Source organism: Anopheles bellator, chromosome 1 (genome assembly GCF_943735745.2).
Source record: "Anopheles bellator chromosome 1, idAnoBellAS_SP24_06.2, whole genome shotgun sequence".
Lineage (NCBI taxonomy): Eukaryota > Metazoa > Arthropoda > Insecta > Diptera > Culicidae > Anopheles > Anopheles bellator.
Window position 1 is genome coordinate 18745605 of NC_071285.1, and position 24873 is coordinate 18770477.

At 49.7% G+C, this 24873-nt stretch overlaps 1 protein-coding gene across 1 annotated transcript; it reads right to left on the reverse strand.

The window, feature by feature from the left end:
- Positions 1-20: 20 nt before the first annotated feature.
- LOC131215164 (uncharacterized) lies at positions 21-21928 on the reverse strand. The gene is made up of 10 exons (XM_058209549.1): positions 21907-21928; positions 14445-15902; positions 13582-13808; positions 13172-13325; positions 12770-13039; positions 11930-12023; positions 11784-11875; positions 10262-10459; positions 1319-1497; positions 21-497 (listed from the first exon to the last, which is right to left on the reverse strand). Exons 1-10 carry the CDS (start codon positions 21926-21928, stop codon positions 21-23), a joined length of 3171 nt encoding a protein of 1056 aa, XP_058065532.1.
- Between the last annotated feature and the right edge of the window lie 2945 nt (positions 21929-24873).

Consider the following 24873-nt stretch of genomic DNA (forward strand, 5'->3'; position numbering starts at 1 on the left):
AAAGACGACGTCCGAGCTCATCAAAACCGAAACCGAAACCGAAGCAAACTATCGCAGCAAGAGGACGCGAGTGCGATGCAGCCCGAGAGGAGCGTGATGGGGCCGTGCACCGGAAGTGCACCTCCGGCGGCGCCACTGCCACTGTTGATGGGAAAATGTATCTCTTCCGGTTCCGTCATCACCTCCTGCCCGTCGTCCAGTTTGTTGCCGTGCAGGGTGTTGAGCGGGTGTGTGCCGTGCGGCTTGAGGTTGGCTCCACCCGACTTCCCCGTGCCGGAAGTGAACGGTGGGTGCGAAGCGAACGATGAACCCGTACCGCCGGACGGTCCCCGCGCGTTCGCCGGTTTGTGCTTTTTCGCTTGCGTAAAGTTCACCCGAAAGACGGCCTCGGCCACACCGCCCGGTGACGACACGAGGAAGTAGAAGGTCCTGGCGACCCGCTCGTTCATGTGCACGTAGGTCAGACGTGTCTCCTTGCAGTGCGGCGTCGGCAAGTCCTGTGGAAAACACGGTAACGGAGCGGTTAGGGCAGCTCGTGAGCTCAGATGTTCATAAGGCGACGACACTTCAGCAACGTTTGATATGTTGCGATGGGGGCAGTCTCCATCTCCGCTTCGCTGCTAAAAGTACACACGTCCCGGCTTGATGCGGTCACGTCCTTTAATCAACCGAATGCGGAGTCGGTGCTTATCGGTTCTCTTCAAAAATTGCCAAACCTGCTGTGGGGGGCCTTGTGCGGAGTGAATGCACTCCGGAATGCACTGGGATGGGCGGATGCATTAGATGGCAAAAATCGTGCAGAACGCGTGTGGAGATATTTTTCGTTCAAAATTCTTTGCCAAAAGATTTCAAATAAAGTAACGTGTAATGTAGTGTATGGCGTCAGCATGAAAATTCGATCATACATTTGTTGGCGTAAGGCATATGGCTGGTACTCGCAACTCGCAACTGCTGACGGTAAATTATCACTAGACAACATACTACAGGTATGGTTTAACATGAATTTTGATGTGTGGAAGGATATTCCTAAAAATTCCACTGTTTGGACCGTTTCGATAATGGGAACAAATGTAGACATTGATATGTTGCATAGAGTAACGACTTAAGAACGATTTTTCAAGTTATGAACGAATTGCCGATAGCTCTTCGCCACAGTACTAAACAATATTTGCAATTTAAAAACTCTTAAAATGCAAGTTAGAACTGATTGAACCACTTGATAGTCATCTATTTTGTGACACTGAATGTTCCGCAACAAATCTATTTCTAGCGTCAACCAAATGTATGCTGAAGAAAAGACATTAGAAGAAGAACTCACCGTTAGGCCGTACGCCAGGACCTCGCTTCCGTAGTGATTCCCGGGTGTGTACACTTGATCCCCGTGCAGCCACCGGGCAGCATAAGCGGGCGGATTAGCACAGAACTCGACCGCCAGATGTAGTGAGGCCCCCGGACCGGCGGTCGGCGTGGAGTTCCTTGCCGATACTTTCGGAGTGGCTGAGAAACAAAGCGAGATGATAGCGGAAAACTTTAGGCCCCTTCCTTTAGATCAGAAACATATTTTACAACAAACGCAAAACGGTGATTGTGAGCAATATAGAAACCAATCCCCACCGGTTTTAGCTTTAGAAATTCTTATCTGCCAAAATGGCCCACCAGCAAAGCTCAAGCCGTACGCACAGTGCGCCCTTACAGAGTACATTTAAATGCTTTCGAATGAAACCGCAGGCTGCGGATTCTCATTATCGGATGGGTCGTACAGAGCGAGCCCCCGAGAGCGACAGGAAGATCGTACTTCCGCGCGCCATCACTGGCGGCGGGTGGCGGTGGGGCCAGGGGTGGAATCATAAATGTCATTACGGTTGATACACATCTCGTTACATCTGCATTTTCATACGATGCCCGGTGGGACTGTCGCCATCAGTGAGTTCTGTTTCTGACTGGCTTGTGTTCGGAGCCAAAGTTGGGTCGCCTTTTTTGTCAGTCTCGTTGGCAAAGGTCGACTAATGAACCGGGCGAAGTACCCTACCGCGGTGTATTACCATACTTTTTCCGCTTTCCGTAGCGCCCAGCCAAGCGCCGCGGCGTAGGTGAACCGCCCTTCTGTTCAGAAAGGGAACGAAAAATCTGCGGCGCTCAGGATGAAAGTTGGATGGAGGAACTCGAAAAAGTGTGGACTGCAACTCTACCGGCAGCATTCCGCATTTGTTTTTTCTCTACTGATCCGGTGTAAATATGCTTTCTTTTTTATCATCGTAACGGTCGGTTCATCATTAAGATGCGATGCTGAAAATAAAAACACTTGACCTGACGCTTGGGAACGCTAAGGAACGGAGTTGGAGTATGGAAATCTGGTGTTGGTTGAATTTAATTTAAGCGTTTTGATAACTGTCTCACGGAAAAGTCCCGCTTCGGCAAGCAAAAACGGAATTCATATTTTATCCCGCACCAGCGAGGTCGGCCCAAGTACCGATGGACCCAGCAAAAGGCTGGCGTTGCGTTATTTGGGGCCCCGAACAGTATCAGATCGGTAGCATCTGCGATGCCTACAATGCCTCCGGGTACAATCAGTGTAATCGGCAACATAATCGTTCCGTTGCCTGAAATCGGCCCGAAAGAACACCTGAACGTCGGCAGAATTTCGGTCCCTCGGTTTTGGTGCCACTCTCAAGTGTTGTAACCGTATCCGTTCGGCCGACGAATCAAATTATGCCAAAGCTGCCGCTAGCAATTTTATCGAACGCAAACTATTAACAGATTATTATGGTTTTTGTTGCTAAATTTTTGTTACCAAACGGTTGCGCTGGTGTCTTGTGTTGGCTTCCACCTCTGGACATTTAGGGCAAGGAATGACTGCTATATGGACAATTCTTTGATTCTACAGCCTGCAACTTAGCATTTAGCAACAAGTGATTGTTTAATATAAATTTAAGAAATCAAACGGATTCATTTGGTAGCCCATTTATCATTATCCAAAACTTATTCTGTAATCTGTTTTCCCATTCTTCCTAATTCTTCTCTAACTCTGCCAACGACTCTGCCTTACATCAGCGTTTCGCTGACTAGCATAGGTCCCAAAAATATGATGCATTAAACTTGGGAACTGTATGATTATTGATAGATTATGATCAACGAGCCACTGGCTTCGTCGAACCGAACCGACTATCAATCCGTCTTGCCAAGGGTTTTTGGGGTTTGAAAGCATCACAACATGCTACACTGGAACTGACTACATTTGGTCTCGCACAAAGGTAATTCGTGCATTTGTATTTGTATTCTACGCTGCCAATGGATGGAACTTGACATTCCACGCTGTCTCTATTTTGTCGCAAAACGTAAGGATAATTGGTGCTCATTCATCAATCAGTTAGAGTGCCTGGAGACGCCAGAATGGATACTTGCCTACGACGAACTGTGAAAGGCTCAATAAAGTGTCTCTCTAAAGCGGCCGATCCGAGCGACATTTACTCAAGTGCTAGAGGAAAACCCAGCATTGCCACAGATACTCCTATCGAGGCACACACCACAACAATAGGTGTTTCGCGGAACCCGGCGAGGAACCTCGGTGAACCGGCATTTTTCGGTTTGCTCCGCTCTATCGATTCACTCACCATCGGAATTCTAATTCTATTTCGTCTAATCCCCGGTGAAGGTATTCTGGTTCGGGAGCGTCCTGGCGAAAATCGGAAAAATAAGAAACAGAAAATGGGCAAAATAAAAGCAACTCAATCTTAACGCTTCTGCCTCGCTGCCGTGAAGCCGTGCCTCACGCACGCACACGGTGAAATGAGAAAACCGTTTCGTAATGCAATAAAAATCGAATCGAGTTAAGCTTAATTTACTGCTCTGTCATGTTAACTTAATTCCGGGGCTTCGATTTTATTTTACACAAGCTTCGCAATCGCATTCCGGCGTCGTCTTCGGACCCCGGGTTGGCGTTTGGTTTAGGATTCTATTTTTTTCTTTTGCGGCCGTTCGGGCATTTGGGCCGTCTACTGCCTCCGTTGGCAGAGAGATCCGGTTGAACGGTTTCCGGAACGGAGTTCTAACTCGGGCGCCGAAACGAGCATTCACTGGTAATGTCATTTATGATGAGGGACCGTGAAATGCTGTTGACAATAATGATGCCGAACGGCCGAACTGTCGTCGAGTACGGCGCTCAGACTGTGGACTGATTGAGATTGAGCACTGCTAACTGGGAGTGTATCGGGTAGCAGTATCTTGTTTTGGGTTATTTTGGAAGTGTACTAACCAATATATGGAACCATTCGGAAGAGGAGTTGAGAGCGAACCGGTGACTCCTGCTCAAAGGTGCAATTGGCGCTTTTCTTCGAAAAACTCATCAAGCCAACCGACAAGCGAACGTGTACGATGTGTCCACTGCCAGCATTTCTGTTGATTGATTGACGGCTGATTACAAACCCACTGTGCGAAGGTGTGTATGTGTGCACCGTGGCGACAACGAGACTAAATTTCAATTTGCCAACCGAAGCATAAACTCGATCCAAATCTCATCACGCCAACTCCGAGTTGGAAGGGCTTGAGCGAGCAGCACGATCGAGTAGCGCTGCAACCAGGGCCAGTAATTTTCTGCTCGAAAATCAGCTTACGTTATTTTAATTCAATCAGTTCGGGCCCGGTATTCCCTGGGCTTGCCGAAAAAAAAGGAAGGCACAAACCCCCCGAAAGCGAGCGTCTTCGAAAATTGAAAATATGCATCCAGCGGAAGGAAGCGGAACGATGATTGCTGGCCGCACAACTTCCCGCCGAGGAAGTCGGAGCCGTCGCCGCCGGGAGTGCAGAACAAAATAGAAATAGGATTGACAGGATGGAATATTAAAGGATTATTTTTTTCTTCTTGCTACGTTCCACCAAATGCCATCGCCAGAGCACGGTGCCGGGTACGCAAGAGTCCGTGCCGTGGGTGAGCACTTCCGGGTATCCGGGATCGGTACGGCAACCGGGAAAGCTCTCGGTCTCCCGGTGGTCCCATTGGGTTACTTAAGCTCCGGGGTGCTTCGGCAACGAACGACGACGAAGGCGACGGGAACGACATTCTCGACATGCAACTTTGGCTTACGGTGATTATCTTCGATTTCAATTTCCAATTTTTGCACTCCTTCGCCGTGCCATTGTCAATAAGTTTATAAACTCCGCTCGGAGGAGAGTCGAGAAGTTAGCCCGGGCCGGTGGCCTGTGGGCTGGTTGGGAATTGCACGAGACCACCGACGGTAAGGGTTAATTGAAATCAGCAGCAATTTTGGGGCGAGTCAAGGTCTGCAAAATTTTCCTCGTTTTCATGCTGATCCGGCTCACGTACAACCCTCGACCCACGACCCAGGTGCGGAAGGTGGTTTTATTCGATCCTTGGCGAACGGCACGGTTGGCAGAATTTTGTCGTCGAAGGCCACACTTGGACTTGCGGCTACTTTTCGGGGGGCGGGGAGGTTTCTCAACTCCAAAAGCACGCCAAGAGCGGCGGCGGTTCATAACTTGGCTGATTTTTCATTTCACCAACGGTGGAGCCGATTATTCGACCCCTCCAACCCACGGCGTCGCATCGGGCTGCACCGAAGTGGTCGGTTTAATCTGGTAATGGTATGGTAATATTTTAATTATCCTAATAGGTTTAACCTCCGGACTCCGGTCATCTCGTTGGGTCGCTCACGGAACGAACCGTAGCCATAGTGCAGTGACTGCAATTTTCACAAAAAGCATCACAAACAACCGATCCGGTGGCCCCGGTTTCCGAAGTTAATACGTGGTGTGGCGGGGCTTTTCTATTGGTGGTTTGTTTTAGCAAGAATTGTGTGAAGGTTTTGCTTACCGAGCTGATTTGGGCATTTTCGGTTATTTATGTATGTTTGAAATTTGAGTTAACTTTTGTTCCATTTTTAATTTTATTTACTCACCTTGATCATTTGTGTAGACAACATTTTTGCGAACATTTTTTAATATTTGAGTGCAGTGCAGATTTCACCGACTTTTTTCAAATGTGTTAATGCTCTCCAAACACAGTACAGTTTAATGCCCTCTACTAGCTTTTTGGCCAACATCTGACTGCCCACTTGAATATTGTAGAAGACTAGAATACGCTTAAGAGATCACAAAGCACCAAACGTGAGAGAGCCAATGAGTTTGGTTTGTGGCTCTGTTTTGCGATGGTTCAACTTTGGCCATTTAAGTCCAAGACAGATCTGACAGTTCCGAAAGCGTTCAACTGGACACCGCCGACCAGCGAAAGCCATCCCAAATGGGACTCTCGGTTGCCAAAAGCACTAGGCGTTGGGCGGGCCCCGTTTTATTGCTTTCTTTTGTCACAGTCAGCCCGCCAGCATAAATTTGACATCAAGTCAGCCGTTGGCTAATGGGGCATGGGGCCATCGCAAAACTCGCGCCCCTTGCTGGGAAGGGATGAAATATTACTGCCTGCCGGTTACAAATTTGTGTGGTCCCGGGACTCCCGGGGCCCGCAATTTGTTCTGCGATCGATAAGACAAAATGGGAAGAAAATAACTCACGGGCGGGCCGAATCTTGGCCGTTTACGATGTGCTCTTTCATTTAGTTGGTCTTCTTCGACAAGGAGAACGCTACGGAAGGTAAAACAAACAATGATAATAGACCCAATAGACCGCGATGGCCCGGTACGGATGTTTTACATATTGTTATTTACTACAGCTTTTTATCGTGATTTTTATGACGTTTGTTTTAATATACACATTTTATTTGTTTGTTGATTAGCTTTTGTCAATTTCGCTTGTTTCATGGCCGGACACTAACCGGGTCAGCGAATTGGGTGGCCGAACGGGTAAAGAGGACCTCGCACGGCCCTGTGCGTCATTAGTCAGCGTCAGATAAATTCGGTAAATGTTTTATGATGAGAAATTAACGAAGATGAATAACAGTTGTCAGCGTTAAGACGCTGGGCTGCGGCTGACAGCGATTTATCTTGTGTCGGAAGACTTTGTCGCGCACTGACCCAGAGAACTGTTGGCCGAAATCGGTACGGATGCGTTATTTGGAGACAGGGGACCCGTCGTTGATGGATGGTTAAATTAAAAATGAAATGAAAATGAGGAAACATGCGACAACATTGCGTGACCAACCGAAGTCTCGACAGCGAAACGGTTGGGTTGAGTATTCTCAACCTCGCTACAAAATTGTTAGACTCAAAAGTAACCGGCAAAGAGACACCTCCTTGCGATTGGTTAGAATAGAACTTGAACACGGCAGACAAGTTCGTTTGTGACGTTTTACTCCACGACGCTGCCATTTTATAATTATATCGCAATTATTTGTCAATCAATGCGCCAGTTCCGGATGCCGTGGACTGTCGCTTAATCATGGCAATTTAGATATCCTTATTGCTCGGTTTAATTTTGATTTGAGGGGACTGCCAGCAGTCACTTGTTTGATGCATCGTTCAGTGCCTGAATCGTGTTTTGTTCGTGTTTCTGCCAATTATGCTATGATTAGGTTCAATCGAAAGTTTGATATTATTGTGACAACCAAAAAACAAAAAACACTATCCATCATTTGGTTTATTGGGCGGGTCATTCATTTTGAATAGCGTATTTTAGTGAAGGAAAATGAAGGTTTTTTCGGTTCACAGTTTCTTCATTATTCATTCATGGTTGGTACTAATGGTCCTTGAGCAGAGCAGACTACCTTTCAGGTACGCCAATGCGTCCACAGTTATAAGCAGTTTTCTAACGCTGCTAAAATAGCGTATCATCGAGGCCACACGAACTTAACGGAGCAAGACGCTCGCTGGAGTGAAATAGCGGCCACACTGGACTGGGCAGTAGTGGCAAGGATATATGATTGATTGCTGAAACTTCGCAAAGAAAGCCCACCTTTGACCACCGTCGACGGCTCCTAACGAGCCAGAAACCGTGGCACAAAACAGGAACAGCCGCATGTTTTTATTTTTTATTCCTTGCCTTGCCCTTTCTTGGCGGTCATTTTATGCTGGACGTCGGGACGTCGAGCGCGCGTCCCGTTTCATGTTGCAAGCGAGCATGTTCGGTCACGTGGCCGGGTTCGGGCCGTTTTTCCAAGGAAAGCACACAAAACCGTAGTCAACACGCGACCAACACGAACAGAACACTGGCACTGGCACTGCAGATGATTGCTTCGGTGCCCCTTCCCTGCAGCCGTCCGATCCTTCCTTGCCGTACATGGCCGTCGATTTCTGTGGCAGCCAGCAAAGCCAGCACCTTTCGGCCAGCTTGCCAACTTGTTTCACTTCAGTTCATTCATTTTCAACTGCGGAACTTGCGGACAACACTGACAAAAATATTTCATTTCTATTTGGAGGTGCCTTTCTTTGCTTCGGGGACCGTTGGGTTGTCTAGACGTCTTGCAGGGCGCAGGCCATTGCGGCGGTCACCGCCGTCTTCGGGTCGCTTTCTTAAAGCCGGTCGCTAGCAAAAAGAAGTATCTTGGAGACCACTTGGCGTTTGTGGAGTTGCATTTGCTGCGGCTGATGTAGAGAGAGAGAGCGCTTCTAGGGCTTCATTCGCAATGATTTGTACCAAGCAAATGTCGGCGAATGAACTTCGTCAAGAAAAAGGCACGCCTGGCCCCGGCAGCTCGGGCACCGGTCAACAAAGAGGCATTTTGTGGAATAGGAATCGCTTTTGAAGATATTAAATAATGGCACTGGGTTTTCTTGCTGAAAGAAACCACATCAAACGGAGGGCTGCTGAGGGGGGTGCCGTGAACCCAGTTACCGTCTTGGGGTTGTTAGCCGTGCCCACGAGTCATTGAAAAGATGGCAAGCTACGCAGAAAGCTGGTCGAGAGCGTAATTATCAGCAACCTTGAGGAGGGTTTTATTTTTATACTAAGTGGTTCGGATTGATTGAACTATGTTGCAAATATGTTCAAAATTACTGGATTCGTTTGAAGGTTGGCCGAGAAAAGGAATGCTTAAAAAAGTCGCTTACAGGGTACGGCTTAAACTTTACGGTTCCATTTTTGGCAGTTACCGATCCTGGAACAAAAACTGGAACTATCGGTCGCTTCCGGCCACAAACCTCAACCGGACAACGAGCAAGCGTGCCTATTGTTCATTGCAATCCGACAACATAACTACCAGCCGGCCGGCTGGCCGACCGTGGGTCACAATTTATTCGCCGTTGAATCGCTGGAATCGCTTTCGAATGGCGGTGAATCGTTTTTTTTCTATTGGCCACCCATCCACCCACCACGAAGACCACTGGCCCGGACCGGAAGCCAACTGTGAAAACGTCTCCGAAGAACACGGGGAAACAATAGTGCACGCGGAAGGAGTGGACTCGATAAACAAACAGAGAGAAACTGGGCCATTTTTTCCGCCCCATTTCGAGGACCGTGGTTCCGTAAGAGGGACGGGACCTACAGGCCATCCCCGGGCCATTGGTAACGATGATTTCTCGCCAGGGGCCGATGGAGACAAGAAAATGTAATGTACGTTGGCTTGGCGGTCCTTGGCGTGCGGCCAAAGGCTGCCGGGTCGGTCGGACAAATAGCTTCACTTCAGGTCCGCGAGCTACAATAAATAGCTCGTTGTGGTCGCTGGTCCGGCTGGAGGCGTAGAGGATTTAGCAGCCTAGCGGTCCATTTATTGAAGCAATAGGCTGGGGCAAGTGTAGATAAGACCGAACACCGGTTAACTCGGTTACCGCACGCGCTGCTCTCTGTGTGCTTCGGTGCCCAACTGACCGACCGATACCGGACCGAAACTGCAATCCGAAAGTGCAGCACCGAGCGAGCGAACTGAGCGAACACCAAAAAAACGAACAACGACATACCCGACCCGGGGGTTCAGAAAAAGAAGCCGCATAAAAGGGAGGGAAGAACCAAAACGGATACACCGTCGAAATGGCGTCCGAGTCCTTCGATGGCCATTAGAAAATCGTTCCCCATTCTGACCGTGGACCGTGACGGCTTTTTTTCCGCTGGCAAAAGAAATGCAATTGCACCGGCTGTGCGGTTCGAATTGCCCGGATCGGAGGGCGCTGCACCGTATCCGGAAGTGAAAGAATTGGCCAGTGGTTTGACTGAAAGAAAAAAAAATTGTGAAGCGCCACCAGGCGGAAGTGCTTGACGATGCTCCCACCCATTATTTTTTCGGAAGAACCGACGGAGCCGTCGGAAAGTCAATATTCAATAAGGGAACGGAAAAGGGCGAATCGATTCCAGTGGCTACCATTGAAGTTGGACACAATTAAAAACTAGTTGAACCCTGAGCCGGTTCGAGGCAGCGAGGGCTTACCTTTGACCGCAAGCGAAACAGTCCGAGGCACTTCCGGTTTCGTTCTGTGGTTTCCGGGCTGGCTCTGGCCGACGCACTTGTACGTTCCGGCGTCCTGGTAGACGACGTCCTTCAGCGAGAGCTGCCCGTAGCTGTGGCCGGAGAGTCCCTTCAGCCGGACCGAGGCCGAATCGAGGTGGGACCAGCATCCGAGCGATCCTGAGCCACGAAGCGGCGAGAGAAGTGTAAGTGTAAGTGTTATTTAATATTGACTTTTATGAATCGAAACGGGGCTGTGCGGTGGAGCCTTCACGGATTGGGTTTAGGATTTTAATTATTTTTCAACCCAAGTGCAGATGCAGTTCAATGATCATTGATGAAGAGGAATATCAATAAACGGGTAAGTACACTCTCCTGATCAACGATTGATTTAAACGGGTTAGTCGAGGTGATTTATAGATATCAAGATGCGTTGGCTGAAGTTACCCTTTTCGCTAAACATTGTGTTGGGATATTGATCGTTGGAGCTCCGTTCTGATGGATTTATTTCGAATCTTCTTTACGAATATTCATAGTGATATTTGGCATGTTTTATGGGCAACGAATTATTTTAACTGTCACTTGGTGCTAAACTAAACCTATAGAGAAAGTCTACGTTTGACATCGTTTTAAGCGGCAATTACCCAACTGGCAAACAACAGTTGGCAAGAACGCTACAGGAAACGAAATATCAGACAAATCGGGTCCAAAAAGGTGCACGGAATGTTCTTCTTGAAGTCGTAAAAGCAAACAAAACGGGAAATGCCGCCCCAAACTAAAAGCAAAGTTCAGCAACACCATCCTCCCGGTTGGGGTACTATTTTGGCTTAGGGACCTCGAAAGGAAAACCCAAGCGCATGCCGAGCCGGGTCGAGTTGAGTAAATCGGATCAGCACAACTTTGGCCATTCCCGTTGCCTGCCGGGGCACTGCCGGAGCGGCTATCGGGGAAAGAACAACTCCTCAAGTGCCGCAAGTCAAGAGCGGTAAATGCTTTGATGCATCTTCGAGCACCAGTTTGTAATTTTGATTCCATTTGCCACCGAACCGGTTCGTTGCCCGGGGGGTTCGGGGCCGTATGTAAATGATCTGGACTCGTGCCGGAAGCCGGTGGCCCAGCCTTCGGGGTGTCTCTGGGCGATGGGCCAACACTTGACACACTGGAACTTTCTCCGGTGCCCGTGCAAGTTGATAATTCCGTGACACATAATTTAAAAAACACGGCACATACAGGGCAGCCCCTTATTTTGACGTGGCTCAACCTGCGCTGCCCCCCGGAGGTTGCCGTCGCCGTGCAATGTAAACGAAAAAGTTGTTCCTACGAAAGCAATCTCATGGGAAGTCGTAATCCTGGCACCTGCTAGGGCGAGTGAGGTAACTGTCATGTGAGAAACACTCTCGGCAAAACCGGCACCCGGATGCCGGGCTGGGAAGTGATCGGGCTACGGAGATTGGAAATGCGATGCGAAAGTCTTGAGAAATTTAATCATTTTCATCGTCGGTACCTTGAGGGCACTGCAGTGTAACGGAGCCACCGAGTTCGACCTCCATTTGGCCGTCGTTGAAGGAGCTTCCACCGATCGCCGAGCCGGTAGAGCTGTTCGGGGCGGACCCACCGTTTGGGGCGGACGACGATGAGGCTGACGGTGACGATGGATCGGCGGATGAGGAGGAGGAGGCGGGTGAAAAGGCCGACAGGGAGAGGTCCTGTTCGACTGGCTCGGAAGTTACGTCGACCGGTTCGTCTGCAAGAAAGACACACACATCGTAGTTAGTTGAGGCAATTAAATGTTACCAAATTCAAGCTTATTTTAAGTTTCAATTTTCATAAAACAAAAAAAAAAACGCGCTGCATCAGAAAAGTGCAAAGGAAAACGAAAATGGGGGAAAACATTATTTTCGTGACAGCGTTAAAAATTCATCACAAATTAATGAAATGACCGACATTCGGTGCCCAATGCCGCGGGGCGCACATAAATGAACTGTCAGCTGCGACAACTCGCGCCACATGCGATGCGCGCCTGCGACAGCCAACATAAAGCGATTGCATAAAAAATCAATTATTTCTTTGCTTTCACAAGAACGGCCCACTTAATGGGGTTTCATCATTTTGAAAGCAGCTGTCAGAGGGGCCGCGAAAAATCGGCCATTTCGTGACGTTTCCCTGTACTGTCCCGTGGCGGAAAAAGGTTGATGTTTAAAATGCAAATGAGTTGTCAAATTGATTAAAACAAGTGAAAATTAACGGGAAAATGAAAAGGAATGGGTTTCAAAACGGTGCCATATGATGAAATGTTTGAAGCAGCGAAGATTGACAGTGCGGCAATCGAATCCTTTATTAACTCTACGCCCTATTCCAACAACCGAGACCGGCCGAAAACGCATCCTTAAATATGAACTCAACGGAAAAGTAAACCAAAAATATAGCTGATCGATTGAATGCCCTCCCAAATAAAGAGTTCCGAAAAGTACTGCAAAACTAACTACTCACAGCGTACGCTCAGGTAGTACCCGATGCTCGAGTACTGGAAGTTGAGATGCCGCGAGGTGCACTTGTACCATCCGGAGTGCTCCCGTCGGATCGAGCTGAAGTTGAGGAACCCGTCGCCGATTTGCGGTACCGGTGTCTCACCGTCGTCCTTCTGCCACACCGCCGTGCTGGGTGGGTTTGAGTCGACGTCGCACTTCAGCGACACCGCGATGCCCTCGCGCAGCGGATACCCGAAGCCCGGCGTCCGGGTGATGGCGAACGATGGTGTATCTGATCCGTGATCAAAAAGCATGTCCGCAAGCGGTCCGAGAATTGAGCAGAAAACATGTCATTTTAGGTAGCGAAAGAAAAAACGAAAGGATACGAACGCCATCGATATGACTAATGAAAAATTCCACTCACATTGCACGTCGAGCAGGATGGATGCGTTCTGGCGCACCTTCAGCGTCGGGTGCTCCATGATGCAGAGGATCCGCGCGTTGTGGTGCACCCGGAAGACGGCCGCCAGCTTCGCTTCCGAAACGGCCCCGCTGTTGATCTTGTACGGTTCCCGGTCCTTGGCCGCAGTTGGAGATTGAAAGTACGAACAACATGTCAAAAATTGATGAATCTCTCCCGCTCGGTGGGCTCCGGTTTGCATAACTGTAGGCGCAGTCTCGGTGCACCGGAGATGGGCACGGAGCAAAAGAGCATCGGCGCGTGCTTGTTCCGTGTCTTTGCCACAGTAAAACTTCGTCCTCGACGCACCATCGCCAGTGGGAAGCACCCGGCCCACCGGCAGGTTGCGAAAGTTTTCCGTGCCACTAACTAACCTGCTCCTTCTTTATCTCCTGCAGCTCCAGCACATCGGTCGATAGTTTCTGTGCGTGGCGGTCGAGTCCGGGGCTCAGGAGCACCTCCCAGCTGAGCAACGGTTTCGGGTTGCCCCCCTCGCTGACGCACGCCAGCGTCAGCTCGGCGTTCTCCTTCGCCGGGATGAACATATTGCTGGCATCTAGACGCCGCGAATCGATCAGCAGATACGGCGCCTTCGGAGGATCTGAGCGGTAGCAAGGTGGGGGAAACGGGAGAAGCAAATTGTCGGTTAGTCGTGATTGAAATGATTCCAATCGGGGGCCTGAGCCACCGGAAGAGTGTGTCATGCCGCAATCAACTGGCAAACTCCCGTTTTGGGTTTTTGGTCGGAAATTCAGCGCAACGTGTGCCCTGCATATTGGTGGCCCGATGTATGTTCGATTGGACAAATCCGCTTCCGAATCCGGGGTAGCGAAATTAAAATCCAAAATCGCCGGTCGACCGCCGCGACCAGCGAGATTGATCAAAAGTTTTATTTATGCCACAAGCAGAAAAAAGTATATCAATGCCCAGCAGAGGGATGCGTCTCCGATGGATTCCTTTGGGCGGAGATAAGAAAAAGTTCGCATTGCACTTCCACGTAGCACAAGGAAAGGGGAAAAGTTTCATTTCCCGTCCCGTGCAGTGCGATGCCAGCGGCAGCGCTTCCGGTGGATTTCAATAAGAATCAATCGAGCTGCGTTTGAACTGCGAGTCCAAAGCCCGTGCCAAGGTTCCCAGTTACGAAAGTTTCCCCCGAGTAGTGGCCGAGCCACATTTTGACGTGTTGGGCGCGTAGTATAGCTTTCAGGCGGCGGCCACACTCGGCGGCCACACTTACCGAGCACGATGAGCTTGATCGGGCGGCCGTTGAAGAAGAAGCCGCGGGCATTCTCCGCCTCGCACTGCCACATTCCGTCGTCCTCCAGCATCACGTTGGCGATGGTGAGCGCCCCGAACGGTTCGCGCACAAACCGGATATCGGTGGTTCGTGACTTTTTGTCCATCGCGTGCACTATCTGGCCGTCCTTGAGCCACACGCTCGTCGTGATGTCGGCGTCGACCTCGCAGTTCAGCCGCACCGTTTCGCGCTGGTCCGCGTACACCACCACGACGTTGGCCTCGGCCAGCTGGTCGTCGGCCGGATCGCGGATGATGGGTCGCAGCGGCAGGGCCAGCGGTTCTTCGTACTCGCGTCCTTCCGCTCGGCCGAACGGGGTGCGAACTTGGCGTGGAAGTTTTCCCATTTGCGCCCGCGAGGCCACCGGTTCGACCAGCTCGACGCTCGATTCGAGCAGATCCGGCCCATTGAGGAAGATGATTTGTTCGCCGAAGTTCGTGCGTGTCCCGAAGATCCCGGTGCCCGCGGCGTGGTCCACCCGTGCCGGCCGGTGGCCCGGTGTAATGTAGACACTGTCGTCGAGCAGCATGAAACTTTCGCCCGCCGGTAGGTGCTCCGCGTCGTGTGGAGCCGTCTTGCCGTGGGACGATGTAATTGTTCTTCCTCCTGGAGTGCGCTCCGGTGATGAGACACGGGCTAATGAGTTGGAACCGGTCGGGGTATCCCCTGGTCCAGCCCCGGGAGCCTTCGGTTGATCTGACTTTGAGTGTTCGAGTGAACCGGTGGCCACTCCACTACCTTCGGATGCCGGTGGTTGGTCTAAATTACGTGCTCTTAAACTTTCTCCCCCGGCCAATCGGGGGTCCGTGTGCTCGGTGCGGTATGCACTCGACCCCGTGTCGTGCACTTGACTTTCTGTGCCTTCTGGCGCGTCCTGCGGATGTACGGAACTGTCTGCCACCATTTGTACCGGTGCCAGCGGGCGTGAGGTGGATTCTTCCACGAAGGACCCACCGGAGGGAGCTTCCCGTGGCGGGGCCACTTCTAATGCGCTGGACGCTGACCGCCGGTGACGCTCGTCGGATGCGACGTACTTGTCACTAAATTGATTAACTAACTTCGCCTGGAAGGTGCGCTGCGCCTGAAAGGTATGCAGCACGCTTGACGGGCCCTGACCCAGCTCGGTGCGGTCATTATAGTTTTCTTCGATCGGAACGGTTTGCGTTACCGCATCGAGCGGCTTCAAACGGTTATCTATGCTCGAAGCGACCTTCGATGGAGGTAATACAGGGTGTTCCACGCGAGCTTTCGAGTGTAGCTTCTCGAACTCATTGTTATCTAATATTCGGTGGTATAGGCTGTCTAGGCTACTGCTGCTACTATCGGGAACGTTGCGCGGGACTTCTTCGTTGGTGCTTCCGCACACCACTGGCAGTGGGCCGATGCTTATAAACGAACCTGCAGAGAGAGACATAGAGACAAAGAAGCATTAAATCTTGACTGTTACCAGCAACATTAAAGCTTAAAATTCGATAGCTATCCGGAGCAGGGCACATGAAATTCGCCATCACGCGCTGGAAAGATCCACGTCCATCATCGGCGAGTCTCCGGAGAGGACCCGGACCCGGTAATTGGGAGCATTATCGTGCGGCAGATTTGCGAGACAGACGCCCGGATGTTAAATCTTTAATGTTGCACTCGAGCGCGCGCGCTCGCGCTACTCATAAAAAAGGATCCCTCGTTTCCGTCGCGTCTTTGGGAAGGTCTTCGGAAGCTCAGACGCTTCTCCCTCCGAAAACGATGAATCTGTTCAATCAACCGTGACCGGCGTACCGAGGGCGTCTGCTGCGGCACCGGCGGGATCATCGTCACCAGCTTATTTATTATTTCGAGAGCATTCTTCAGCCGAGCCGTTCCGAGTGCTCGTTAGGTGTCACCGTACGGGGCCGGTTCAGGTTTCAGCCGACCGCTCGCCAAGTGCGAGATAATTTTTGTATGCGCCACAAGACGCTCGACGCGGCGGTCCTGGGCGGATGGACGTAATCGATTATGAAAAGTGTCTGCTTCGCTCGTCGTGAGAAATTGATCGAAACAGTAGACGTGGCCTTATGTCGGGTACCTTTCGGTGGTCTGGTCTGTCGTCATAGTGCCCGACTTTAGCCTGGGTAACCTGAGTAGTGTGGCGGGGAATTCGGTTATCTTTATTCGGCTTCATTCAGCCGACCAAATGAGACGTGATTTATAGCTTCAGCGCACGAGTGTGGCCCACTTGTGTTTGGTAAGGATCGAATTAAGGTTTTATAAATAAACATGAGTCGATTGCATGAATGGTTGCCATTAAAAATGAATAAGAAGATCGAATATCTAGGGAGAATATTCCCACTTTCTTTGTTCTTTTGCTGCCTATTTCAAAGGACCATTGATTGAATTGCTTTGCATTCTAGATTTCCATGCAACTCAGTACAACTGTGTCGCAACAATCACTTTTCTGGCAGCTACATCCGCCAAGTGGTACCGGACTGAACCCCGAACACGAACTTTAATTTGAGATTAGATTTTAGTAACTGAAACAAATTGTCGTGGAGGACTTTGAAATCTTTTTTAACATATTTTTCGGCATTTGATGGCTGACAAAAAAAAAACAGATAAATCACAACACAACACAAGCTATCAACACGGTAAATAAAATAAAAACTATATTGAACAAAAAAATACCTGTCAAAATGATGGACAATTTTGATCTCATAATGAAGTGTTGAAAATGAATACCAATGTTAACGGTGGTTTTGCACCGTATTATATTTTCTCGTATTTTCTGGAATGGCATGCGGTACGAAGGACCGAATTGCTTTCTTTATTCTCGTTTAAAAGTTCGAAAGAGAAAGTCCTGTCCTTCAGTTGGCCTTATATGGTTTTTAAACATCGCCTCAGTGATGTTTTTGTCGCTTTACAGCATCGTCTTGTTGACAATCCAAAAGTGACAACTTTAAAAAAGCATGAAATGCAACGGAAACGCGCTGAGAAATTAAAAAAACAAAGCCCATTTCTTTTGAGGGCCGCATTTTAATTTTCATTACTGTGGTGAACAATAAATGTACATGCACAATGGGTATGAATTGTAAAGATTGTAAAATGAACACTGCTCTTGTCGATCCAGCGCATACAGTTTCGAGCAATTGTGCAGAGTCTGACTGTCCGTGAAATGCCATCGTTTGACTCACCGACACTCCCAAGTGCCTCCAGCCGTGAAGCAGTGTAAAATTGGGAACTTAATGGAATTAGCGCGGCCAGAAATAAACACTCCCCGGGCAGGATTAGTCAAGTTCTGCAGCGAATCCGGCCGCACCGTCCGTTTTGCGCCCCGAACCTGATTTTAATCCCGGTTCCTGGCCCAGCCCCCACGGGGAAGGTTGCGGCAAAAAATCTCCAAATTCACTAGATTAAGCTACCGCGCGGCGTGGGCTAGATCACGAAAGTTTATGGCCGCAAACAATTACGATTTTAGGGCGCGCCGTCCGTTGTTGCCTTTGCTGTGCGTCGAGTCGAGCGGAGCGAAGCGAAGGACGAGATTGGAGAAGATTTAATTTGCGATGGATACGCGGATGACTTGAAGAGTCCTTGGCCCTTGGCAGAATATTTCACTTCTTAAGAGGTGGGCATCGTTCCTTTCGGATACCATTTTGTTTACGGGTTGATAAAATGGAGCCGAATTTTCGGAAAAGATTCGATTCCTTTTTCCCTTCTTCGGTCCACTTCCGGTTTGGTTGCTCGCACCAAGAGTGCATCAGGAAACCTGCAGCCGTAAAGTAGCGACATTTCGATCGTGTTAATAAAAACATTCTTTTATCACCTGCGCAATCTCGAGGAGTGACTTTATCGGGCCATTCCCATCGTTTCCTCTGCGGATGGGCCCGTGCTGGGTAAACAGCTTAGGGCAACATTTTTTTTTATGCCCCCAACGAGGTTTGAGGAGGTCTATGAGGAGGGCCGCGACTTTCTCCCCGCAGAAAATATAGGTCATAAAACGGTCGCTGCGTGTGTCTCGTACGCGCGGAGAAGCATTTATTGGGAAAATGCTCTGCTTGCCGCAAAACAGCGTCGCAGAGCAAACAATGCGCAATAACCTGCGACGGCGATAACCTGGCGGAAGTTCACGACCCCCAGCACGCCACACGCACACTCGGAGACACCGGAAGGCAATCAGCGGAGCGCGCTGAGGGCCTCTGGGCGCAATAGTGCCAACCGGTGATCATACTTTGTCCTCCGGGTTCCGATTCGGGGAGTCAATAAGTTCGACAGATGCCACGTAGAGTTGATTGTACTTTAAAAAAAGGCGAAAGGATGTTTTTTGCCATTTACCACTGTTTGGCTGTTACTGTTTATTGTTTTGATTGATCATGCAAATTATGTGCCATCGGAGATGGTGCTATCCGGTGCGGCCAAAGGAACGGCGCTCAAGGCGATTACTGTCGAGTTTGAAGACAATGGTTCGTTACAACATTCCTCGGACTTATTGACTCATGTGTTAAGGCTCCCAGAAGAACGGATTCGAAAATTCATCTCTTTCTCTCCCCGTCGGTCTCTGTATGCTTAAGGTTGTGTACGTGAAGGAAGGCCACTCACTAAAACCGATGACTCAGGCTTGCTTTTATCACGGTTTGATGGTCGGCTGTTGTTAGCCCAGTTCGTCCGATGTTTTGTTTCGCTTCAGCTCTGCTTGTTATGCTCCCCTGGCGCTATTGTCATCCATTTCATCATTCGTTGCCAGCAAGAAAAAAACAAAGGGGGGGGGGGCCAGAGCGATGGAAAACCGTTTTGCTTCTTCTGGACACATTTTTATTTTATGACAGCTTCCCCAGCATAACAATATCCTCGGGAGGAAGGAGAAGAACAAAAGTGCCATGTGCCTCACGAAACAAGAGGCTGCGGAAGATGCCAGCACAGGACACCCATCACGTGGTGGCCGCGTGTGACGCCGGCGTCACCGTCGTCGTCGTTGATTATTTTTATAGATTTGATGATCTAATTTTATGAGGCGTTCAGCAGTTTTCTTCGCTTGGGTTTGTTTCTGGGAGAGGAGCGATGGAGCACCCCAGCACCGAAAGCGGCACTGACCGGTGACCTCGTTGGAATTTCCAACCACGTGCTGCAACCGTTCACTCCCAGCTGTTGCCCTCTCGGCCGCGAGTGAACTTTTCCGAGGCCGAGGAATCATTTGTGCGGACTCATCTTTACGACCCGGACACCGGAAGCCTGAAGCCCGTCCCGAAGCCTTCGAAAGTTTTTCCAAGTGCTTGGTTTTCGGTGGAATCCTTTTCCCGTTCTTTTTACTTTCTTTTTTTTTGGTTTTGATACCATTCTATCTCTTTCGCTCCCTTTTGCTTCCGCCTAATCGGAAGTTCCGAAAATCTTCTACTTCTAGCGTCAGAGATTTTTACGGCGAGTGAGGGACCCGAGTTTTTTGTTTGCTTCCCAGCGGAGAGACGCTGCCCTTTCGTCTCGCCGAGCCAGGCTACTTACGCTCCGGGGGGTTGGCGTTGTGGAAGATGGGGTTTTCACGGGCAAATGGCTCGATTCATTGCCGAGTGGCTGCCGGTAGCGCCGGGATTTGGGGTCCCAAAATCCCTTAATACTCATACGATCTTACAGCCCCGGACCGGGGCACCGAAAAACTGCTGGCACGGCTTTCGCTTGATGGCGTAACCGGAGAGCTCTGGTGGTGCCGAATTCACGGGAAGTGCTCCGGTGGCATGGCTTTTCCGTATCGCCCGAGAAACCCGCCGTGGCCGGCAGGAAAAAGGCGCCCCTATAAAAAATAGCATTCTAAGTGTGTGTTTGTGTGTGTGTAGGACGTCGGGAGTTGACTTCCTGGTTCTAGTTAACGTGTCCACTTTGGACACTTCACATGCCACTAGCTGGCGGTGCCGGCGGCCTGGGTAGCTGACTTTCCTTCCGGCAGGATTGATTCAAAAACTTATCATGTTACAACGGCCCCAGAAAAGAGAACGTGAAACGAACGGGCCCAAAATCAACAGCATGCCCCATAAAACAAGATGCAGCTTAGTGTTGCGATCGACCTGAGAGGATGGTTGTTGGCGAACTAAGAGGAAAAAAAATTGGACCCCAAGCCCGAGGAGCCATTTTGATCGCTTAATCGCCCGTGGTACTTGGAACGAGTTTTATGGTAATTTGAACCAGGGAACTGACCGACCAAGTTCTGGGAGACTTTTGGTAACTATTATCGCACGAGGCGCAGCAGGACGTTAATTTTTTGTTGGTGTGGATCATTCTTCAGTGATGGAGACGCATGGTGGCTTTGAGCAAAGGCACCAGGCGCCTCCATCGGTAGCCGTCGAATTGCCACTACTGAAACATCTAGCTTTGAACACCTTCCAAGCAGAACCATTTTGTAACCAACTTGCTTACGCACCTTATCAACCTTTAAGGACCCCATGCAAAGACAATCCCACCAACTGTTTCCTTATTTCTTCCATCAAACACATAATAAGAGACATGGAATGGAACAAAAGCGAAACAGAAAGTTTATCAGCTGCTCAACCGATCCCGGAGCTCCTTGCCATTCTGTCGGCCGCGAATCCCGTCCTGTGCGAAAACTGATAACCAACCAAAGCCGGGCGCGCTGGTCGTGGATCGAGGTCGGGTTCGAGGCAGCACCAGTCGAATGTGTTGTCTTTCTTTCTCCACGCTCCACGCGAAACGTGCTTCCGCATCTAAAATCACGAATTTTCTGGCTGATTTGATTTATTTGGCACACTTTCTGAGAAAAATTGTTCCCATAAATCGCCCGCCCGTGTATGTGTTTGTCACGGGTTTGCATGCGAACATCGGTGCCAACATCTTCCGCGAAACACCAGCCGCCCTTCGCACCGCGTTTTTCGCCGCTTCCGCGGGCGAGTGTTTGAGTTCGATACACTTTGGGTGGTTTTTGGGGAAGTTAAATAACAGTACGATTGAGGCGCGAGTGAAGAAGGAAAGAAAGAAGTGTTGCCAGCTGCCAGGCCAGGCTGCGTGTGTTTGTGCTGGCAAAGTTTTGTTTGTTTAGCGTTTCGTTTTCTTTTTCCCGCGAGCACACATAAAGCACACTTCATCAGCGGAGATGATGGTACGGAAAATTACTTACACCGTGCCGCCCATCATTCTGGGAGAGTGTGATTTTATTTATTCACAGAAAGTGCCACGCATTTGAGAATTGATGATTGTTTGTGCTGTGCTGTGCTGTGGTCGAAGAATAGAACTCGGTTTTGGGTTTAAATTACTTGCCGCGCGCGACATGCCACGAAACGCTGAGGCGACTCCCGGTTTAAATCTTCGCCATTTGCCAGCGGACAGCTCTCAGTGGCATGTGCGGCACCCTTGCTAGTGTTTTATGGCACGTGATTTAGTTTAAGTAACCGTTCAGAAGCTATTATGCGATGAATGGCGTCCAAAAGGAACCGCTCACCCGTTTCGCCGTACACGGTCATTAATCTTGCTGGCCTTGGCGAAAAGGGTCCGCACAACAATCGTTTGTGCGTCTGAAGAAGAAAAGTTCACGAACCGATGGCCGAGACAAACGGGCGGAAAAGTATTTCCACATGCAACGTGAGCGGCAACTCCTTTTTTGGGGCCGGCCAGCAAGTGATTCATGTGTGTGTTCGTTTCGCTTTATCCTCGCTTCCGGTGCGTTTTAGCTAATCAGATGAGAACGGGAACGGGCCATTTGTGCCTGAGAACATCCGTAGACGGGTCCGGAGGGACAGCACAGAATCGCCGCCATCCGTACTTAATCTATCAAAAAATCTTCTCCCACCGTACGAACAAAGAAAAGTCGTAACTCGTGTCAGATAATTTTCATGTTCAGCGCCCATCGCCGGGCACAGGAAAAAACAATAATGCCGTCAGGATGAAGAAAATAAATGATGCCGAAAAGGTTTCGCGTTTGTGTTTGTGTTTTTAAAATGAACCGGCCGCAAATGAAATGCTTTAAATTGGCCATTTTAGTTTCGTTGCAATGCAAAACAAAAAGCGAGATCGCTTAGACTTGATCATCGAAAGCAATTTTGTGATACTGAAACCACACATTTTATAAAAAAATTGGAAAAATTGCACCAATTTGATGGTACTGATTTGAGTGATTTTATATGCCCCACTGAAGTAGTTTAAAATTGGGCCGCTGTTTCACATTGGCCATCGCTCGGGGGCCTCACGCTGTTCGGAGAACGGTTACCAAAAGAATGAAAATTAATGGTCCAATTTCGGAGCCTCGGATATACACATTTTTTCTTGCATCCACGGTTCCATCATTCCTTCGTGACACGCTTCGGCAAAATGGGTTTCGGAGCGAGAATGTTGACCATCCGGACCAGCCAGCGGCGTTCTGGGCGCTCGGTAGCGTCACAGTTGACCTATCGCCCCGAATGTCTTTTGGTTTTTATTTTTATGACTCTTTGGCTCTTAGCGATGGCCGGCGTAAGACGATGCTGAGGCAAACTGGCCACGGATTCAGTGCCACGCCACCGAAGCTCTCGGCCATAAAGAGGGAGTCCAAGTGTAAGGGGTTCCCCACGACGACTGGGCGCGTGTAGACAAAATGGGTTTCTTCTGCTTCCATAAAGTCAGATCGATGGTTCTTCGTTGGGTAAACACTTGGAACCGGCGTTTTGTGGCACATGGCTAAATAAACCTCGATCCATAAGTGCCATGCTGAAATGTGATTCGAGATTTGAATGTTTGGCCTTCGGTCTAGAGGAAAATTTCGTTGCATTCTTCTCCATGAGGCAGACGCTCTGTCTCTTTAATTGCCAGAGGCACCATGCGCCTCCATCGGCCATCGAACACCGATCGTCATTTAGATTTTGAACAAAGAAGCATTTAGCAGTCGCTAAATTTACTCCCAACACACCGATACACTTCATAGTGTCCCCTTTAGAATGTTGCCATTGTTTGCCATATCATCCTTGACAGACATTTGTTTTATTCGCGTTCGTTTTATGCTCATCACGGCCGGTTGTTTTCTTAGCGGAAGCTTGAACAGCTCCAAGCTCAGACACACCATAGTGCACCTCGTTCAACCGAAAAATGGCCGAAAAGCGAGTGACGGGAAAAGCATTTCGCCATCGATGGGGAGGCATTTTCCACTGCGCCTCGAAGGCGGTAGAAGATTTATTATATTTAGCAATCTTTCGCCTTTCTACTCTCTTTCCTTTCGACATAATTTACCGTGGACGAGATTGCGTTCCGCGCGTTATTTGGTTCTGCGCGCTGCCAAATGAAAGTAGCTTTATGATCACTTTCGAGGTCCCGTTTTTTTTTCCTTTTCCCCGTTTCCGGTAGCTTCCCCGGGTCGGTGTGTCGATGGCCATGGCCAGAACCGGCACCGATACGCGAGGCGCACCGGAAGCGCAGACAAGCAGGAAGGCGTACGAAGCTTACGGACCGGTAAACACGAACCGATAAGCCGGGGCGCCGAAGCCTGAAGGATGATGCTGCTTTCGGGGCCGAGCACGTTGCAAGCATAAGAAAGTGGCCTGGATTCGAAGTTGACTGTCACGCTCGCCATTCGCGCCGGTGAACCCGGGGAACCGATAACGAAGCCCGGAGCTGATAATGAAATTTTATTCTGCTCACTTTTCCAATTATCGTGCGAGAAAAGCGAAGGCAAAAAACCGGGGAGAGGGGCGAAGGAAAAACGAGACACCATTCAAACGGCCGCCACGCCCGAATGGGAATGGACGAGATTCTTCGACTCGGCGGCCATCATCAAATGACAAATGCAAGGATAGGTTGCGCCCGTCTGCGCCGCACACGCCGGCTTCACACGGTGGCATTTTCTATTCGAACTCCGATCCGAGGCAAAACCAAACCGAAATGACAAAAGTTCCCGAACCGGAAACCCTGTCATAACCGGACCCGAGACGTGGCCGGAATTCGTTGACACAATTTTGCGCCACGGTCCTGGTGATGAAATAAACCTTGCTTCGCATTTCCGCCGCCACCGGGAGTTGGGCGCTTTCGGGCGAGTTTTCTTTTTTCTTTCGCCATTTTTTTTGATCTGCTTTTCGCAATGAGAATTTTCTTTCGCCCAGCCCACGATGGGATGATGGATAATGGTGGAGCCGACTGACGGCCGACCCGGATGTGGCTTTGGGTTTTGGTGTGAATTGATCATTGTTGCCTCGGCGGAAGGTACCGGATAGTGAGCGAAGGTGTTTCCGGGCTGGGGTTAGCTTTCGGTTCGGTCAGTGCCGTGAGAGGATTCCGACAGCTCAACGGTGGTCAACGAGACACTAAAGTGTCGGCTCCAAACGTTGGCGTTGGTGTTCTTTTATCTTATTAGCCACGATGGTCAACGGAACGGAAACGGATGCCGAAATGTTGTTGAGTTGTGACGTAGCTTTGCTTTTATTGTAGCTCTGACCGGTGCAGAACC